This window comes from Brassica rapa, chromosome A08, assembly GCF_000309985.2.
Source record: "Brassica rapa cultivar Chiifu-401-42 chromosome A08, CAAS_Brap_v3.01, whole genome shotgun sequence".
NCBI lineage: Eukaryota > Viridiplantae > Streptophyta > Magnoliopsida > Brassicales > Brassicaceae > Brassica > Brassica rapa.
In genome coordinates, this window is record NC_024802.2 from 5,237,298 (window position 1) to 5,252,815 (window position 15,518).

The 15,518-nt window shown below is 37.1% G+C and overlaps 3 protein-coding genes across 6 annotated transcripts in view; all 3 read left to right on the forward strand.

Annotated features, from left to right (window-relative positions):
• The window catches only part of LOC103833097, a 1,138,500-nt gene that overhangs the window by 1,103,207 nt on the left and 19,775 nt on the right, over positions 1 to 15,518 (forward strand). The window lies entirely within an intron of this gene.
• LOC103833409 (aspartic proteinase Asp1) lies at positions 839 to 3,181 on the forward strand. The gene is made up of 5 exons (XM_033278021.1): positions 839 to 946; positions 2,485 to 2,685; positions 2,773 to 2,845; positions 2,901 to 2,988; positions 3,079 to 3,181. The coding sequence occupies exons 1-5, from the start codon at positions 839 to 841 to the stop codon at positions 3,179 to 3,181; spliced, it is 573 nt and encodes a 190-aa protein (XP_033133912.1).
• On the forward strand, positions 13,472 to 15,107 carry LOC103833398 (late embryogenesis abundant protein 1). The gene is made up of 3 exons (XM_009109486.3): positions 13,472 to 13,583; positions 13,696 to 13,896; positions 14,677 to 15,107. Exons 1-3 carry the CDS (start codon positions 13,536 to 13,538, stop codon positions 14,755 to 14,757), a joined length of 330 nt encoding a protein of 109 aa, XP_009107734.1. The 5' UTR covers positions 13,472 to 13,535; the 3' UTR covers positions 14,758 to 15,107.

Sequence of the window (15,518 nt, forward strand, 5' to 3'; positions counted from 1 at the left end):
ATCTCCTAAGTACCTATTGAATATAAGAATGATTTATCCGATATACCTGGAACCGAGTGGTTCCTACCCGAAATCGAACCGAATACCCGAATGCCCATTGCTATCAAGATATAGAGGACCAAAAAGAAATAAACTTGCCTAGTAAAGAAGAATGATGGGCCGAGCATATTGGGTACAAACACTCGGCCTTTTAATGAATCTTAGTTCCCGCGTGTCTAACACGCCTCAGTGAACGTTGCGCATTGAACTTTACAAGCGACGGAGTGAGAGATACACTCATACACTCTCTCTATAATAAAATTAAGAATCAGCAAATTTTTAAGAAGCGTCCTTTTTTTGTTGCCTGGTGTCTCCTTCTCCTTCTCCTTCTCCTTCTCCTTCTCCTTCTCCTTCTCCTTCTTCTTCTCCTTCTTCTTCTTCTCCTTCTTCTTCTTCTTCTCTTCTTCTTCTTCTTCTTCTTCTTCTTCTTCTTCTTCTTCTTCTTCTTCTTCTTCTTCTTCTTCTTCTTCTTCTTTCTTCTTCTTCTTCTTCTTCTTTTCTTTTCTTCTTCTTCTTCTCTCTTCTTCTTCTTCTTCTTCTTCTTCTTTTCTTCTTCTTCTTCTTCTTCTTCTTCTTCTTCTTCTTCTTTTCTTCTTCTTCTTCTTCTTCTTCTTCTTCTTCTTCTTCTTCTTCTTCTTCTTCTTCTTTCTCTCTATTGGAGATGAGATTGTTCCTTCTTCCGGAGTTACATGGACTTCTTTGGCTCTTAAGTCAACTAGGTGAGCATCATCTTCTTTGTCTTCTTTACAGTTCTCAAAGCTTGAAACTCACTGTTTTGTGTTTATTTAGTAAACACTACATGACTGGACCCGTAGAGCTTCTTCTCTATAACGACAAGATCACAAGTGTCAAAGGCCTTAACTTCATTTTCGATAGTGGAAGCAAAAACGGTACTTATGCTGGTGATGTGTGTTGGAATCATACAATAAATAATCTAAGAAAAATGATTAGATTCTTGAGGTTTAGGAGAAATTTTGAAAGAATCAAATGAGAAATGAACATCAAAAAAGTTTATTGATCAAAGATTGTATTACAAAAATGGTTTCTAGTGTAAAGTAATCTAATAATCTACAAACTCTTTGTATTAAGTGTTCTTTGTCTAAATGGAAAAGAGAGTCACTCTTCTAACAAAGAGGTATCTCTTTATTTCCTAACAAAGTGAGCCTAATTCATTGTCTTAATGAGCCTTAAAAGAGGAGGTAAATCCACCTCCAACAGTAAGTTCCCTCAAGTTCGTAAAGAGAGAGACAAAATCGATCTCGGCGAATTTTACGAATAGGGTTTATGAGACAATGAGCTAGGCACATACTCATGTCGCAGACGATTGTCAGAACAGGCCATCATGGTTAGGTTTCCATAAATGAAGTGTCATAGATGGACCGTTCTTGGGCGAGCCGTCATCGACATACTTCTAATTCCAATCAGACTTCTTACTCCGGGATAGTTGCGCGAACGATCTGTGAGGACAGTGTTATGAACCACCGGATCAAGTTGCCATAGACATCATCATGAACATATCGCCATGAACAAACCATCACAATCAAATCGCCAAGGGTGGACGTGTCTTCGCGGTATCACGTCATGCTCGAGACTTGCGAGCAATCCGAGTGACTGCGAGAGAGCGATCCAAGCCGAGTAATTGCAAGAGATCAATCCAAGCCGAGTAATTGCAAGAGAGCGATCCGTGCCGAGTAACTGAGAGTCGAGTGACCGCGAGAGATTGATCCGAGCGACTGCGAGAGAACGATCTGCGCCGAATAACTGTGAGAGCTATCTGAGACGAGTAATCGCGAGAGAGCGATCCATGCCGAGTAACCGCGAGAGAGCGATCTGTGCCGAGTAACCGCGAGAGAGAGCAAGTCGACCGACCGCGAGAGATCGATCTGAGCGACTGCGAGAGAACGATCTGCGCCAAATAACGAGTAACCGCGAGAGAGATCTGGATTCTCCCAAGTTCGTATGCTTTGAAGATAGTTCTCCTTATCTCCCTCCTTCTAGTGCCAACTGTTTGATTCAAAAACGGTGTTTATGCTGGTGATGTTTGTTGGAATAATACAATAAAAAATCTAAGGATAATGATTAGATTGTTGAGGTTTAGGAGAAATCTTGAAAGAATTAAATGAGAAATGAACATCAAAAAAAATTTATTGATCAAAGATTGTATTACAAGAATGGTTTCTAGTGTAAAGTAATCTAAGAATTCATAAACCCTTTCTAAGAAGTATTCTACGTCTAAATGGAAAAAATAGTCCCTCTTCTTCTAATGAGGAGGTACCTTCTTATTTATAAAAGAAAGATGTCTAGGATTTCCTAACAAAGTGAGTCTAATTCATTGTCTTAATGAGCCTTGAGAGAGGAGGTAAATCCACCTCCAACAATACACTTACTTCAATGCCGAAACATACCAAACGATTCACCTTTTTGGTGTTTAACCACATCTTGTAGATACGTAAAGATTTGAAGGGTACGGCTTTGATGGACACAAAAGAAGATAAAAGCTTACCTGTCTGTTGGAAAGACAAAAAGCCTTTGGAATCATTATATGATGTGAAGAAATACTTCAAGACCATTACTTTAAGATTTGGGAGTGATCAAAAGAAAGGTCAGCTGTTTCAGGTTCCACCTGAGTCATATCTCATTACCACTGTGAGTCTCACATATGACGTGTATATTACATATAAAAAATGTCTATGGCCCTGATGAGACTAAGAGTTTGTGTTATTCTTTTTCCAGGAAGAAGGAAGCGTATGTTTGGGGATTTTAAATGGAGCTGAGATCGGGCTCGATGACTACAACATCATTGGAGGTAAGTAGACAAGATAAACCAAAGTTTGTTTATGTTCATCAACAATGTCTGATAGACATATTATTCCAAGGGATAATAGTGATCTACGACAATGAGAAGCAGAGGATTGGATGGATTCCTTCAGACTGTGACGTGCTTCCCAAGTTCTATACCCTTTTGGTTCACTTTTCTTTCTTGTTGCTGCTGCTGTTTCTCCAACTTCATCAAGTTTATTCCTTTTTCCTTTTAAACAGTGTGAATCAAGACCATGGAGGAGATTTGTCGAAGGAGGAGGCCTCCTATCCAATTCCAAGAGGCTTTGGTTTGATAAGATGGCTTTTCAACCGGGGCTTCTAGCTCTAGTGGTAAAGGGCTTACAGTTGTGAGTACCGCCACCTGGGTTCGAATCCCGGCCACTGGGGAATTAACATTTCGGCATCGCCAGGGACAGAGGACCGACACGTGGCAACACGTGACTAGTCTGGATCACTTATGTGAGGCCAGGATACCTCTGTATAATTCAAAAAAAAAAAAAGATAAGATGGATTTTCTCGGGAGCTGATTCTTCTAAGAAGAAGAAATATGGAGAGCTTTGAGGTTTTTAGTGGTGGTGAAATAAAAGATATGGTTTTGGTTATTCTGTTTCATAGAACCAACAAAGGACATTTCTTGTGTAACTTGTTGACCTAACTTAAGCTTGAAGTTATCTTGTTATTATCCTAATGAGATTAGGATATGAGTATCTTGGTTTGTAGTTATCTAGATAAGTTTATCCTAGTGAGTTTAGGAAACTATGAGTTGTTATATAAGGAGCTATCATGATGTGATAGAACTTAACGTGTTGTGAGCTTTTAGTTTTTGAGACTTTCTAAAGGCAATAAAGAGTTCTTGAGTTTGAGATATTGAGTTTGATTGTTGAGCTGCGATCATATCTTTGGTTTCAATAATTGGTATCAGAGCTTTAATATTGAAATCAAAAACATTCGAGAAGAGAAGATAAACATGGCGGATCTGTCGATAACTCCTTTCAAATCCAAAGAGAATGGTTCCTCGGCTATCAAGTGTCCGATGCTCACCACCACCAACTACACGGTTTGGGGTATGCGTATGAACGTTCTACTCAAAGTGCATAAGGTTTGGGAAGCAATCGATCCAGGTGGTGATGATGGAGACAAAAGTGATATGGCTCGAGCTTTCTTGTTTCAATCTATCCCTGAAAGTTTGGTTCTTCAAGTTGGTACGTTAGCAACCGCAAAGGAAGTTTGGGATGCGATTAAAGCAAGGAACATAGGAGCTGATAGGGTCCGAGAGGCAAGGTTACAGACGCTTATGGATGAGTTCAATAGGATGAAGATGAAGGACACAGAAACCATAGATGAGTTCTCTGGTAAAATTTCTGAGATATCCTCCAAATCAGCAGCGTTAGGCGAGATTCTTGATGAACCGAAGCTGGTAAAAAAATTCCTCAGCAGTCTTCCAAAGAGGAAATACATACATATTGTAGCAGCGCTTGAGCAAGTGCTTGACCTCAACACTACAGGCTTTGAGGATATTGTGGGAAGGTTAAAGGCTTATGAAGAACGAGTTCAGGATGATGATCAAAAAGATGATCAAGGGAAACTTCTATACAGTAATACTGATCCTAAAGTACAACAAGAAGGTTATGGCAGAGGAAGAGGCCAAGGTGGTCGCTATAACAACAGAGGACGTGGAAGAGGACGATATAATGGTCGAACTAACTGGAGACAAGCAGGTGATTGGACGCAAGGGAGAGATGCATCCAGAGTTGTTTGCTTCCGCTGTGATAAAACAGGACATTACGTCTATGACTGCCCTGAACGAGTACTTAAACTACAGGAAGCGCAGGAAACTGAGAATGACAGCACACATGAGGCTGAAGACCTGATGGTTCATGAGCTGATCTATCTTAACGAAGAGAAGGTAGTACCAAGTAGGTTTGAGACACAATCTGGTGCGGATAATATTTGGTATCTAGACAATGGAGCTAGTAATCATATGACTGGGAATCGAGAATATTTCACAAGTCTGGATGAGTCTATTACTGGAAAGGTGCGCTTTGGAGATGACTCAAGGATTGACATCAGAGGCAAGGGGTCGATTTTGTTCATTACTAGAGACAGAAAGCGGAAGGTTTTGGCCGATGTGTATTATATACCTGAACTGAAGAGTAACATAATCAGTCTTGGTCAAGCAACAGAGTCTGGCTGTGAGGTTAAGATGAGAGATGAGTACCTAACACTCCGTGATCGAGAGGGAAACGTGTTACTCAAATCAGTAAGATAAAAAAATCGCTTATACAAGATCACAATGGAGGTTGAAGGAACAGAGTGTCTCCAACTTGAGAAGGTTAGTGACTCGGCTCTATGGCACGGAAGGCTTGGACACGTTGGTGTGGATGTCATGAAGGCAATGATAAACAAGGAGTTGATCACTGGTATACCAAAGATCAGTATAGAGAAAGAAACATGTGCCTCCTGTCTTATGGGAAAGCAAACAAGAGCGTCTTTTCCTAAAGTTAGCTCCTACCGTGCCACAAAAGTCCTAGAGTTACTTCATGGTGATCTCTGTGGACCAATCTCACCATCAACAGCCGGAGGAAGTAAATATATCTTTGTTTTGATTGATGATCATTCAAGATACATGTGGTCAATTTTGCTGAGTGAAAAGAGTGAGGCTCTTGAGCACTTCAAGAAGTTCAAGCAAATCGTTGAAAGAGAAACCGGAGCTACCATTCAAACGTTACGTACTGACAGAGGTGGAGAGTTCATGTCTCGAGAGTTCAAAGAGTTTTGTGACACGCATGGGATTAAACGACATATGACCGCGCCATATTCTCCACAACAGAATGGCGTAGTTGAGAGACGTAACAGGACACTAATGGAGATGACCAGAAGTATCATGAAAGCTATGAATGTGCCACACTACTTATGGGGAGAAGCTGTGAGACACTCCACCTACCTGATTAATAGGGTCGCTACTCGTACGCTGAAGGATCAATGTCCATATGAGTGTCTCAAGAAGAAGAAGCCCAACGTGGGGCACCTACGTATATTTGGTTGTGTATGTTATGCTAAACATGACACTCATCTCCTTAAGAAGCTGGATGATAGGTCTAGAGAGCTAGTACATCTCGAGGTTGAACCAGGCACAAAGGCATACAGGTTCTATAATCCAAGGAGTCGCAAGGTCGTAGTCAGTCGCGATGTTGTTTTTGATGAAAGCAAGGTTTGGAGTTGGGATAAAATTGAGAGAAAATCATCTGGAGTAACGTGTGAGATCATGTTACCAACTCATAAAGAGGTAACAGTCGCTGAATCTGAGACTGGAGATAGTGAACCTGAAAAAGATGAAGAAGATAGTGACGATGGAGATGAAGAAAGTGATAGCCCAATACCTAGAAGATCAACAAGAGTTGTCACACGGCCGGGTTACTTGGATGATTACGTCCTAAAAATAGAAGTGGTAGAGACTGAGAGACTTCTTTTACTTATCAATGAGGAACCATGGGACTGGAACGAGGCGAAGCATGAGAAAGTTTGGAGAGAAGCTTGTGAAGATGAGATAGCTTCTATAAAAAAGAACAAGACATGGACACTGGTTGAGCTTCCTCATGGATGTAAAGCTATTGGATTGAAGTGGGTTTTTAAAATAAAGCGCAATGCGGATGGAAGTATAAGTAAATACAAGGCAAGACTTGTAGCTAAAGGCTACGTACAACGACATGGTATTGACTACGAAGAAGTGTTTGCCCCTGTCGCAAGGATAGAGACTGTCCGAGTTATACTTGCATTGGCGGCATCCAATGGATGGGAAGTTCACCATCTAGATGTGAAGACAGCATTCTTGCATGGAGATTTGGCTGAAGAAGTATATGTGTCTCAACCTGATGGTTTCAAGACAAAAGGAAGCGAAGATAAGGTGTACAAGCTTCATAAAGCTCTCTATGGTCTGAAACAAGCTCCAAGAGCTTGGAACATCAAACTGAAAAGTATTCTTAAAGAGTTAAACTTCAGCAAGTGTTCTAAGGAACCGTCGCTTTTCAAGAAAAGAACGAATGGGCGTGAGTTATTAGTTGCTGTTTACGTAGATGATCTTTTGGTAACTGGATCTTGTGTGGAGATTATACGAGAGTTTAAAACAGAGATGGCGGCAAAATTTGAAATGACTGATCTTGGCAAGCTTACCTACTACTTAAGAATCGAAGTGATCCAGTCTGAGCTTGGCATTGTTTTGAAGCAAGAACGATATGCGTTAAAAATCTTAGAAAAGGCAGGGATGAATGAGTGTAATGCAGTCCAAATTCCGATGGACTCAGGCGTAAAACTATCTAAGGCAGAAGAAGAAGAAGAAGTCAACGAGACAGAGTTTAGGAAGAACATTGGGTGTCTTAGGTATTTGATTCATACACGTCCTGATCTTGCCTACAGTGTAGGGGTTCTGAGCAGATATATGCATAATCCTAAGGTCTCACACTCAGTAGCGTTAAAGCAAGTGCTGAGATACATTCGAGGAAGTTGTTCTCTCGGTCTGATTTATAGAAAAGAGAACAAGAAAGGGCTTATAGGATACAGTGATAGCAGCTACAATGTGGATCCTAATGACGGAAGAAGCACAACCGGTTTTATCTTCTACTTTAACGAGTGCCCTGTTTCTTGGTGTTCAATGAAGCAGGAGATCGTGGCTCTGTCTTCTTGCGAGGCTGAGTTCATGGCTGCGACGGAGGCAGCGAAGCAAGCTATTTGGCTTCAAGAGCTTCTAGGAGAGATTGTGGACGAGTCTAACAAAGCTATGATATTGATTGACAATAAATCCGCTATAGCCTTGACTAAGAATCCTGTGTTTCATGGTAGGAGCAAGCATATACATAAACGGTTCCATTTTATTAGAGAGTGTGTAGAGGATGGGCTCGTGACCGTGAAACATGTAGCTGGTAAGGAGCAGAAGGCTGATATCTTGACTAAGGCACTTGGGAGATGCAAGTTCAAAGAGATGAGAGACTTCATTGGCGTTCAAGAAGTAAAGGAAGAACACATCAAGCTTAAGGGGGAGAATGTTGACCTAACTTAAGCTTGAAGTTATCTTGTTATTATCCTAATGAGATTAGGATATGAGTATCTTGGTTTGTAGTTATCTAGATAAGTTTATCCTAATGAGTTTAGGAAACTATGAGTTGTTATATAAGGAGCTATCATGATGTGATAGAACTTAACGTGTTGTGAGCTTTTAGTTTTTGAGACTTTCTAAAGGCAATAAAGAGTTCTTGAGTTTGAGATATTGAGTTTGATTGTTGAGCTGCGATCATATCTTTGGTTTCAATATAACTCACCATAAGATTTAATATAAAAAGAAACGCAAATCTTGAGAGTGCAAAAACGCATTAGGGTTCCATAAAATTTGAAATATTTTTTTTACCTATGTGAATATATAATAAAATAAAGGAAAATAAAAATGATTCGTACCTATCTTTAGCTTTAGCATCATGCTGAGTAGAAGAATAAGGTATCCTTTCGTATTGTAAGTTTGTTGAGGTGATAAAAAAAAGTATCCTTTGAGTAAACCGGGCATACAAGTGTGGCATGGAGATATGTAAACCAGTATATGTTCCAGCTGCTATAGCATGAGAGTAAGGTATTTTCTCGACTGCATAGAGACCACAATCACACTTTTGATGTTCCAAATCAACAACATAGTATCTTTATCCTAATGAGTTTAGGAAACTATGAGTTGTTATATAAGGAGCTATCATGATGTGATAGAACTTAACGTGTTGTGAGCTTTTAGTTTTTGAGACTTTCTAAAGGCAATAAAGAGTTCTTGAGTTTGAGATATTGAGTTTGATTGTTGAGCTGCGATCATATCTTTGGTTTCAATATAACTCACCATAAGATTTAATATAAAAGAAACGCAAATCTTGAGAGTGCAAAAACGCATTAGGGTTCCATAAAATTTGAAATATTTTTTTTACCTATGTGAATATATAATAAAATAAAGGAAAATAAAAATGATTCGTACCTATCTTTAGCTTTAGCATCATGCTGAGTAGAAGAATAAGGTATCCTTTCGTATTGTAAGTTTGTTGAGGTGATAAAAAAAGTATCCTTTGAGTAAACCGGGCATACAAGTGTGGCATGGAGATATGTAAACCAGTATATGTTCCAGCTGCTATAGCATAAGAGTAAGGTATTTTCTCGACTGCATAGAGACCACAATCACACTTTTGATGTTCCAAATCAACAACATAGTATCTTTATCCTATTGAGTTTAGGAAACTATGAGTTGTTATATAAGGAGCTATCATGATGTGATAGAACTTAACATGTTGTGAGCTTTTAGTTTTTGAGACTTTCTAAAGGCAATAAAGAGTTCTTGAGTTTGAGATATTGAGTTTGATTGTTGAGCTGCGATCATATCTTTGGTTTCAATATAACTCACCATAAGATTTAATATAAAAAGAAACGCAAATCTTGAGAGTGCAAAAACGCATTAGGGTTCCATAAAATTTGAAATATTTTTTTTACCTATGTGAATATATAATAAAATAAAGGAAAATAAAAATGATTCGTACCTATCTTTAGCTTTAGCATCATGCTGAGTAGAAGAATATGGTATCCTTTCGTATTGTAAGTTTGTTGAGGTGATAAAAAAGTATCCTTTGAGTAAACCGGGCATACAAGTGTGGCATGGAGATATGTAAACCAGTATATGTTCCAGCTGCTATAGCATGAGAGTAAGGTATTTTCTCGACTGCATAGAGACCACAATCACACTTTTGATGTTCCAAATCAACAACATAATCCTTTTTGTCACCATTCACAAAAGAATCTCCCATCCATCAATTTGTATGATATACATCGTATCTGTTATCTCCGATTGAATATCATGCAAGTATTTAACCCCCCCCCCCCCCCCCCCCCCCCGACTATGTTGAGTTGTGAGACTAAAAACATCAGATACACAACTCGCCAATTTTGTGAAAAACCATTTCCAAGATTCATCATTTTCACAATCTACAATCCTAAAAGCCAATGCAAATATCTGAAAATTACCATTTTGCACGGCTGCAACTAACATAACAACTTTCATACTTCCCACTTAGGTGAGTCCCATCCACCACAATGACCTTTCTCTGATACTGAAAACGTCAGATAGAAGCTCCAAATAAGAGAAATAGATACTTAAATATATTCATAGAATCAAATTCTATATCAGTGACTGAACCCGAATTTGCTGCTTTGATTTGCTCCAAATATGAGGGCATTCGCTCATACCCATCTTCCGCTGATCCTCTCACCAATTCTTTCGCATATAACAATGCTCTGTAAGAAGTGGTGCAATCAAGTGTCATGACAAACATGTTCTTCATTGCATCTTTGATATGCTGCAGATTCAACCCATCAATGATTCGAACACGATCTATGAAAAGTCTACCAATATACTTCGGAGTACAGTGTTTCCGCTGAGCGATTCTGTCTGCCACAAAACATGTATGCGTTTTCACATACTTGGTTACCCAAAATGTGTTTGTCCCATGTTTCACACTCGCTCTGATCTTCCATCCACAACCATTAACACGACATGTTGCCACAAGGAGAGTTTCCGTTGACTTGTATATTCTGAAGGAGAACTTACGCCTCACCGCTGTCAACCGCATCTCTGAAACTAGTGCATCCCTACTAGCAAAACTCTGGTTGACATAGATCTTGCTAGCATTCGATCTTCCTCCTTCACTACCATATATCCCTTTGAAATCTTCAAAACCTATATCGTCATCTTCTTCCTCATCCTCATCTTTAACCTTTCCATACTCATTGTAATCCTCAGCGTCATCAACCGCTTCAGCAACATCAGGGATATCAGCATCCTCCACCGCACTATCCTCCTCCCCATCATGATTTTGATCTTCAGCCATAACATCATCATTTTCATCCCCTTCATCATCCTCAGCCATATCATCATCATCTTCATCCCCTTCATCATCTTCAGCCATATCATCATCATCTTCATCCCTTTCCTCTGAAACCATTCTCATCTTGCTAAGACTTGATACACAAAGACGTACTTCAAGCGTTTTAGTTATCTCAGGCAAGTTCTGAACTTGTCTATCACTTGTAACATGAATAGGAGGGTGTCTGGAGCCATCTGTTGCATCATTGCTTCTGGTAATGAGTAGGCCAACTCCACATACTCGGTGTTCATATCCAGGTTATAATCTTCTTGAGCCATTGCAACAAGTTCAGCATGTGTCAAATTTTTACTCAAAAAGAACAGTCTCGCTCCTTTGAACTTATCAACCACAAAATTTCTACAGCCATCTTTCAACAACCATTCTCCATACACTGCATGTAACTGACGATCCATCTGCGAAAATTCAAAATAAAACACATTAGCAAACATAGAACATGTATGAGTTAAAAGCACATTAGCTAGAAACTTTAATCAACATGAATGTTGGTAACCTCATTAATTAAGTTATAACTTTCATTCAGTAGCCCAAATATTGATTAATAAACATGAATTAACAAGAAAATGTAAAAAAGTCTTTGTAGTTTTTGAAAAATTGCAAGTTTATTAAACACTGACGCAAACGACATCCATAGAGGTCTTCTCGTAGACTTCCGTAGAAGTCGTCCATTTAAGTCATTTTTGCAATTAAAATTTTACAAAGGACAGAGAAGTCGTCTCTATGGAAGACTGACTTTTTTGGAAGTCTTTCTTTGTAAATATTGGCATACTTATGTTTTTAAAAAAAATCTAGAAAAAACCAGAGACGACTTCCATGTAAGTCGTCTAGGATAAACATGTTAGTTTTGCATTTGACCAGATTATGTCCGAAATTTGACTTTTCATGGACGACTTATTGTGGACGACTTACCCATTAGTCGTCCAGTTGAAAACAAAAAAAAAATCATTATTTTATTATAACTAGACGACTTCCATGTAAATCGTTTCAGGTTAGATTTGCAATTGAAAAATAAAACATTTATTCTAGACGACTTACTTCAAAGTCGTCCGGTCGACGACTTATACTGAAGTCGTCCAAGATAAGCAAGGTTTGACCAGAATCTCAGAATAAAATCTTGGACGTCTTTCGTGTAAGTCGTTGACCGGACGACTTTCAAGTAAGTCGTCTAGAATAAATTAAATATATAAGTTTTATTTTCTAATTGCAAAAATAATTTGAAACGACTTACTTGGACGTCATATATTTATAATAAAATATTGATTTTTTTTGGTTTTCTAAGTCTTCCAGTAAAAGTTAAATTTATGACACATTCAGGTCAAATGCAAAACTAACATGTTTATCCGAGACGACTTACATGGAAGTCGTCTCTGGGTTCCTCGAAATTTTTTTAAACAAACAAAAATGGACGACTTGAGTAAAAGTCGTCTCAAAAAACACATTTAAAAGTCAATTGCAAAACTAACCTCTGCATTGACCAGAAGACTTCCAGGTAAGTCGTCTACAGCCATAAGACTTACCCGGAAGTCTTCTAGGCGAACAGATCTGGATAAAATCTCGATTTCATACCTTAAATTATTGAGATAACTTCCTTAACAAACATAAGTCTTTTTTAACCACACATAACTCAAACGAAAGTAACCCACCGAGAAGCCTAACCTTCAATGGCTCTATGAACCATAAAAATGTTAGAATCAAATTTTTGGGTTTTTTTTTGATGAATATGGAGAGAAAGTAAAGAGATGTTGTTTTTAGTTCATAAGAATTGAGTAAGAAAGAGTGTAAATCGATTTTTAGGGACATTAAAAGCTTCCAATTGATTGTTCATGGTGGTTAGTATATTGATGGCAATGACATTATTTTGAATACTTGAGGAAGATGAGTGTGATAGAGTAAAATATGCATTTACGAAAAGAAAAAAAGTGATAACATTTTCGTGAAAATCTGAACTTTGGGGGTGAATTAGGTAAGTCAAAGTTCCAAAAAAAACATGAGTTTGTTTTGGGTTTGAATTCAAGTTTTGAATTATATTCGCAAAAAGACCCTATTTATAAATAGTTCAGAATTATTTAAAAAGTTTATAAACTTAGATTCCACCTTTTTCATACTAAACCCTAAACCATAATTACTAAATCCTAAAATCCAAATGTTAGAGAGTTTTTGTTTAACTGTATTTTTGAAACTAGTATCTAGCTTAGTGTATTTCACTCAATTTCTTTATTCTTATGGTCGGAGTTTCTATAACCCATACAACCCATAAATTATACACGGGTTAGTCTTGGATATCAAAATTTGGACCACAGTTCGCCATGCCCAAAAAATTGAAATTCCAAAAGGAAGAAAATTTAGATTGGATAACGGATCCCTATTCATTTCGGTACTCTTAAAAATAATTTGATTTTTCTACATTATATTTCTATTTGGGGAAGAGGGTGGGAGACCAAGAACTTTGATTTTTTTTTTCTGAAAAAGTAAAAGGAAAGAAAAAGTCAAGATGATGTTACAGAACAACACAAATGGCTAACCACAATTCTCTCAAGATCAACATAAATAAATCCACAAACACACAAAAGTTTTGTCCACCACTTACTAAAAATTCAAAGAAATCCAAACAAAAGTGCTATAAATATACCCCTTATGAAACCAATTCAATCAATCAAGGCTCATAGAACGAACTCTCTCATACACTTGAATCTTCTTTATAAATTTTGCTTCTTTGGATAATTAACCATGTCACAGCAAGCATTCAATGCTGGCCAAACCAAGGGCCAAGCTCACGTATGATCGGCGACCTCAAATTTTTTATTAATCAATTTTAAACTATATCGAATACGTATTTCACCAAATCCTAATTATGTTTTTGTATATAACGTTCTAATGGATACGGCAGGAGAAGGCCGAGCAGTGGACTGAGTCTGCCAAGCAGACTGCACAATCAGCACGTGATAAGACTGCAGAGGTGGCACAATCAGCACATGACAAGGCAATTGATGTTACACATTCGGCACAAAACAAGTCTGCTGATAAATCTCATTCCACCAGAGAATCCGCCCAACATGGCCAAGAACAAACCACTGGTTTTCTCGGCCAGGTATATTTTCGTTACGTTTTCTTCCGTTAAGTTCTTTATTGAATATACCTATCTATACTATTAAAGCAGGATCCTATTGTCATAATTATCTTAGGGGCATGTTTCCTTCACTAACATTGCATGTTTCATTAAGATCAATTAAGTAATATTAATAACAAATCTATATTGGGTCATTATTTTTGGATCCAGCCCAAATCAAATCTCTCTTGGGCTTTTTGGGCATATTAAAAAATCAGATTCAATTTTTTTTTTTCCTTTGGGCCATTGAGTCCAAGTTAAAATAATTGTTTTTCAACTATTCTTAATTATTATTTTTTTTCTTTTCTTAATATAATTTAAGCATTCATAAAAATAATTGATTTTTTTATTGAAAAGTATAAATCTTTATTAAAAGTATATAACTTTTTTAATTAAAATATTAACCACATAGTAAAATTAATTTATCAGAGTTATACCAACTTAATTCATTAAAAAAATAAAATTTAATTTTTTAAACATAAATAGTCATTTAAAATGAAATACGATAAATAAAGATAAATTTTTTAAGTCTTTTATAAAATAAAACACAAATATATAAAAATGTGACATTTACTAAATATTTATCAATTGAAAAAAAAACAAAAATAAACCCGCGCTTTGAAAGCGCGGGTCAAAATCTAGTTTGAGGTTAAATTTACAGCATATATTATGTAGGTCTTCCAATATACCTTAATATAGTTATTAATAATAAAATATAACTTGGTAAATATATTGGTATTTCAATATGATTTTGGAGAGCAGACAGGAGAATCTGTGAAGAACATGGCTCAAGGTGCTTTAGATGGTGTTAAGAACAGTCTTGGCATGAATGAGAAGAAATGAATATTTTACGTTTCAACTATTATATTTATTTACATATTTAAATGTTATTTCTGATGTTTAGCAATTTCTATTTTCTCTAAATTATGTTTGTAATAATTATTCTGTTTTTGAAAGATTTTGTGATCATAAAAACTGAGATGTAACATACACACTATAATTTTACTTTTAAAGGAATGAAACAAATTAACAACACTCTTACCATTAAATTACAACGCTTTTGATAAGCTTAACCCAATGGAGATCGAAGAGAAATAAAGGAAGGAATAAGGAAGAAGGACAGAAGAGAAGTTAGAAAGAAAGCTTAGGATGAACATCTTTTGATTTTTTTTAATTAAATGTTAAGTTAAACTCAAAAGAAAAATGTCACTTTTTTACATAAGATGCATCTTTGTGTAAATAAATTAAAAAAGAAAAACTTTATATGGTGTCCTTCACAAATAATACAAAAAGAAAAACTTTATATGGTACCCATGCTTGCAAACCTTTGGTGTGTAGACTGTCCTTGATTGTTAGCAGCCTAATGCGGATGTGCTTATCAATACGTTGAACATGATTCCTTGAGGCGTTGATTAATCCAAAAGGAATACATCTTTAAATTTAATTATAAAAATATGTCAAGTAAAACGAATGTAAAACTGAAATAAAATATCCGATCTCCAAGACACCAAACTGTCCAGATACCCAAATACTCACCAAGTTCACCTGCAAGGGAAAGAAGAGCACTACAAGAAAACAGGAGGATTCCGATGGCCGAAATCGTC

Bases quoted from the DNA above. Each gene is read 5' to 3' on its own strand.
- LOC103833409 (XM_033278021.1), top strand. From the start codon at position 839: ATGACTGGACCCGTAGAGCTTCTTCTCTATAACGACAAGATCACAAGT. The intron at 947-2,484 runs GTGTGTTGGAAT...CACATCTTGTAG, and splicing joins ACGGTACTTATGCTGGTGAT to ATACGTAAAGATTTGAAGGG. The intron at 2,846-2,900 runs GTAAGTAGACAA...AATGTCTGATAG, and splicing joins TGACTACAACATCATTGGAG to ACATATTATTCCAAGGGATA.
- LOC103833398 (XM_009109486.3), top strand. From the start codon at position 13,536: ATGTCACAGCAAGCATTCAATGCTGGCCAAACCAAGGGCCAAGCTCAC. The intron at 13,584-13,695 runs GTATGATCGGCG...TGGATACGGCAG, and splicing joins AAACCAAGGGCCAAGCTCAC to GAGAAGGCCGAGCAGTGGAC. The intron at 13,897-14,676 runs GTATATTTTCGT...TTTGGAGAGCAG, and splicing joins CCACTGGTTTTCTCGGCCAG to ACAGGAGAATCTGTGAAGAA.